The sequence below is a fragment of the Anneissia japonica genome, unplaced genomic scaffold, assembly GCF_011630105.1.
Source record: "Anneissia japonica isolate Jap-2015-1 unplaced genomic scaffold, ASM1163010v1 scaffold287792_len130959_cov153, whole genome shotgun sequence".
Taxonomy (NCBI): domain Eukaryota; kingdom Metazoa; phylum Echinodermata; class Crinoidea; order Comatulida; family Comatulidae; genus Anneissia; species Anneissia japonica.
Window position 1 is genome coordinate 58,612 of NW_022737738.1, and position 5,263 is coordinate 63,874.

The 5,263-nt window shown below is 34.0% G+C and overlaps 1 protein-coding gene across 1 annotated transcript; it reads right to left on the minus strand.

The window, feature by feature from the left end:
• Positions 1 to 298: 298 nt before the first annotated feature.
• On the minus strand, positions 299 to 3,705 carry LOC117117459 (putative gamma-glutamylcyclotransferase CG2811). The gene is made up of 2 exons (XM_033261760.1): positions 3,221 to 3,705; positions 299 to 2,009 (listed from the first exon to the last, which is right to left on the minus strand). The coding sequence occupies exons 1-2, from the start codon at positions 3,419 to 3,421 to the stop codon at positions 1,704 to 1,706; spliced, it is 507 nt and encodes a 168-aa protein (XP_033117651.1). The 5' UTR covers positions 3,422 to 3,705; the 3' UTR covers positions 299 to 1,703.
• Positions 3,706 to 5,263: the final 1,558 nt, after the last annotated feature.

Here is a 5,263-nt window from a genome sequence, read left to right on the forward strand (position 1 = left end):
TTCACCTTTTATTATCTGATATGTCTGGCATCGCGTTTATCCGTTGGAAGTGGAAAACCATCAAACTGAAGAAGAAACTAGCGCAGATTGAAAGTGACATGTTTCTTCATCCAGGACGCTTTGTTTATTCCTGGTCTCTTCCATCTAGCCATTCTGTTTATATATTGCTTATTTGCATAATTTGAGTGATCAGTTTGCCTTGTCGGTTCGTTTGCACTGCAAATATGCCGACTGTGAATTATTTTATAGGTGACCAACTGTGTCATAATTGACTACAAAAATATGACAAGAAATCAACTTAATTAACCCAATAAAATTTATTGATAACCACAATCTGAAAATTAAAAAGAAATTGCCACGCCCTTTAGAATTTAATGCACTGAGTGTGGATACATGATAAATCCACATCTACTCTTTGTGGCCAAATGCCAGATTTTCCATAATTTTTTCAATAATACATTTTCATTTTATTTTTATTACTGATTTCAGGACCACCCTGTCTCAAATTTTCAAAATTAGGTGGGGGAGGGGGATGGGGATCCACCACTCTTTCAAGGATTTGCTCTTTATAATTCTTTCATAAAAAATTGTACACATGTTACATGAGTCTGCAACATGTAAAATTTGGATGGAACAAATTTAAATGCAATAATCAAACGAATAATTTTATGATTATTGCTTTGCAGATGTACTGTACCTACATGATGTACATGAGTCAACTTGCAATGAGAGAAAATATTGTTGTGTACAAATAAATAAAATAAACAACAATATATATTAAACAAGCAAATAAGTTAAACTTGAATTACAATTTGTAAAAGTAATGGCTTGCCTTGGAATAACACACATAGTACTGAAGTTCTGTTAAACCTAAAATATTACTAGTATTTGGTCATACAGTATAAATCTATTTTAAACAAGGTTGTAGAACTGCTATTCATTATATCCTTTTTAAAATGAGGACTTTCAAACCTATTGTTCAATTAATATATATAATTGTCAATACAAACCAAATGACTTGCCCTGAGTAAAATCAATACTAAATTATTATGATTTACAATGATTTTAATAATAATTTGATATTTATATAGTATTTCATGTACTTCAAGGAAGACGTTTATAGTGCAGTATACCTACTAAAACAAATTAATTCACAAGGCACCAGAATTGTATAAAAAAAAAATCATTGTGACAGCATATTCATTTAACAAGGAAATTGTTAAATGGAATAACATATCCGTGGCACAACCATTGAATAATTAAAATAACATTAAAATAGAATACTGTTGCTTCTCTGGTATAAGCCCACTCCTTGAACACAAAATTAAGCCGAAGTTGTGGCTTCAGGTCTCCTTCTAATTAAAGACCCCTTCAGTTAAAAACCACCTCCAATTAAAGATCACTTTTCTGTGGTCCCAAATTAACAAATGTCTTTTACCTTTAATTTTCTAATTAGAGACCAAAACAGCTAAAGACTATAAAAACTCCGGTCCCAAAAGTGGTCTTTAATTGGAGGGAGACCAGTATTTCCTTTTCAGTGAAAAATCGATCAATTTCGCAAGCACTTTTATGCATAATTCAAAGCCAATGTTTGATAATTAAGCTACTCATTCAAACCTGGGCTTTTGCTCAAGGAAAGGCTGATGTAAAAACTAGGCTTACAGCAGAGGGTGGGCTTACACCCGAGACACTACAATTCATATCTAAATGTGCATAACATCTCCTCGATGGTCCTCTACATCTGTTCGTTCACCGTGTGTACAGTATTTCAGTGGTTCGCTATCTTTATACTCTTCCAAAAATTCTAGATTCAACAAGTGGTCTTTATAATTCCTCAACACATAGAACATGCAGTTGATAGGACTTTGGCTCTGGAGAGGTCTACCATCTGCATCTTCATACATCATGACCTGAATGTCAGTACGTTGGTAATAGACTGGGTGAGCCTCCAGTTTGTCTAATGCAGCAAGCATTTTATCATCAATTTCATATACTTCACCTGTAACATTCTGAAATAGCAGTTCAATACCAGGCTGTTAACTTGATCATATAAGGAGCGAGATAAAAAAAAATATAGTAATACACCACGTGCAGTACCTGTAGATACTGAATAGTGAATTGCTTTATTTGTCCATCATAAAATAACAGAAATTCCTCTTAAAGACTGGCAAATATAATTAGTAAATATTAATAATTAATTGCACACATCCACAAAATATATAATAAAAAACAGAAGATACATGATAAAACACTGCAGTACAGACAGTTAAGACCCCTGTATAAAATCTTGTATATAAAAGAATTATAAAATTTATTAAAAACTATTAAAAATGAAAAAAAGCTCCTTAAAACTGTCTGTTATTATCATTAATATTAATATTATTATAATTATTATTATTATGACTGCCATCATCATAGTTGTATTACTATTATTATTATTATTATTATTATTATTTTTTTTTATTATTACTATTATCATTATTATTATTATTATTATTATTATTGTTGTTGTTGCCAATCATTGTTATCGCAGATGATGAAAATTAATAATCTGAATGGCATTTGCAACAAAAGCATATCTTGATCTGTTTGTTTTAGTTATTGGAACATTAGTCTGCCATTTCGTTTTGTTATGAAATATTTACTAAGAGGGTGTTCAACATCTTTAATTAAAGCTATTTATTTATTTTTCAGTATAGTCCTTTTCCTTTAGACAATCAATAATTAGGCAGGTATGTATCTAGGAGCTGTCTCTTATACACATCTAGATGTGTATAAGAGACAGAGTTCAAACTTGGTAATCCGACCCCAATAGTAATTCAACACAGAGTACACAGTGCGCAATTTATTTATTGGAAATGTATACTGTTCTATGCAGTAAAAAATGTTGAGTCTTTAACCTAGTGTTACATGTTTTATTTGTCTATCTGCTCTGCTATATACTGCATTGAGCACTCTTGTCTACATGATCTGGTTTAAGCCAACAACACAGATTATATATATATACAGTATATGTATATGTAGGGAGACAAGAGACAAGATAGTATGGAACATCACCAAATGAATGTTCCATGGCATGGGGGACAGTCATTTGGAGATGTTCCATCTCCAGTATTATCACTATCTTGTTTCCCCATTTATAGGCGTACCTAGGACTCGGAGAATACCCGGGTGGAGTACCTTCCTAGTTTTGACACATGTTAAAATCAAAGTTACCTACGTTTCCCTTTCCTGCACAATCCAAGATGTACGGTATGTTGTATCGCGAGCTCACGACCAGGGGCCACTTTTCGAGTGTCCTAGCCTTACCTATGTACCTTCCTTTACCATTCGATGTAGCCTGCAGAAGATTGTGATTGGGCTGTCCACGCTTTAGGGTACCATATACGAAAGATAACATCCTATTACTACTATAAAGCATAGGCTTACGCAGACCTTGTTAAATTTGTTCTTTGGCAATCAACACCTCTCCTGCGTGAAGTATGAATGAATTCTCGATCGGCAAAATCGGGTAAGAATGGTAGCAAAAAGTATAGTTTTGCTACAGGTTGTTTGGCAGTTTTAGCAAGAATCGTATAGCGCCGCTTTTAGCCTTGGCCTATTTTATACAGTTAGTTAACCTCATTCTAGCAAATTTAAAGAAGAGATACTCTTTGATTCTAGGCTTATTTTTAGTAATTGCGCCCTCAATAGAATCTCCACTGTTGACAGCCATCATAAAAGCCGGAAAGACGATATGTAGTACTGTATAAAATAGGCCTTTTTCACGAATCGGTAGACATCTTGAAGTGATGACAAACATTGCGAATCAGCGGTGCGTAACCAACAGAAATAAGATAAGCTTTTTGGCGGGTATAGGTATTATGCATATGTAATAGGTATATGCATTACAGTGCTGTAGTACTAGTAATACTCTGAACTAGCATTGTTTTAGTTACCGTACCATATGAGAGTTTCCTGTGTTAAAAACATGATTTACTATACTATACCTCTTTATAAAACATAACTTGTACTTTGTAATGAGAGAAATATGTATATTATCGCTACTTGGAACAGTAACAACACGAAAGTCCTATGCTACTGCACTGTAATTCATTGGCCTATTTTAATACACTACTAAGATAGGCTTTTCTTTTTCAATCTTGATTTCAGAGGTCAAAAAAATTTTTCAATTTTTTTTCAATCATATAGTGGTGTTGACTGGTCTTTTAAGAACATTTTCCTGGAAACATTTTTTGGATACGACGCCCCGTTATGGAGTTATGATTTTTTAAACAACATGATGTCAGAAAATCCGCCCCAAAGCTTATCTTATTTCTGTTGGTTACGCACCGCTGATTCGCAATGTTTGTCATCACTTCAAGATGTCTACCGATTCGTGAAAAAGGGCTATACAATACCGACGGTATAACCTCAAATTGAAGTTGGGCTTCTTTTTCGAGATGGGCTTCTTTTCGAAGCTAATTTTGCAATGTAGAGAGTGGGGCTTCTTTTAAAAATGAATGCTGTAAATTTTGGGAATTACTCCTATAAAACAATAGGCCACTGTAACATCAATCTGTATCAAATCACCTAGGTCCATACCTAAACTACTGTATAAACCAAGCATGTTTTTAATTGTTTGTGTTTCTTTTAAATTCATGTACAGTGTTGTAGCCTACTATCTAAAAGAAAAAGCTCGTGCTATCTTGAAAAGAAGCCCGACATGGGCTTCTTTCCAGGATTTTTTTTTTTTTTGAGATGGGCTTCTTTTCGAGGCTATAAGTTTTGCAAACTAAAGAGGGAGGGGGAGGCTTCAATTCCAGTTGGGCTTCTTCTCAAGAATGAGCCCATTGGGCTTTTATTCGAGTTTTGACGGTATGCCCGTATGCGATTTTTTTTCCGTACGAAACATTTACATGAAACTCCACTCGGGCCGTCTCGGCTGAATCGACCCGAAAATCTCATTGCAGAATTCAGGAGGTCAAAAGGTCATCAACAGATAAACGTCTACAGAACAACCAACTTCTGAGAGAACGTTGCTGTCTGATTTTTAAAAATACATTGATGTTACCATGTTAATACCAATGGGTCGTTTAAAATGACATATAATATTTGATTAAGCTGCACGAGTAATGAAAAGTGTTATTTTAACTTGAGTTACATATTATGACAATTTCAATTTTTTAGTTAGGCCTGGGTTTTGCATAATTACCTAGGCCTACAAGTAGGCCTACTAAAAACGCTTTCTGGGAAAAGCACAAAGTGTAAGGAAAAGCGCGTT

What these genes read in the sequence shown, in the direction of transcription:
- LOC117117459 (XM_033261760.1), bottom strand. Translation starts at nt 3,421, where the DNA reads ATGCTTTATAGTAGTAATAGGATGTTATCTTTCGTATATGGTACCCTA. An exon ending in ATTGTGCAGGAAAGGGAAAC is followed by an intron (nt 2,010 to 3,220) that starts GTAGGTAACTTT and finishes CTGCTATTTCAG; the next exon opens with AATGTTACAGGTGAAGTATA.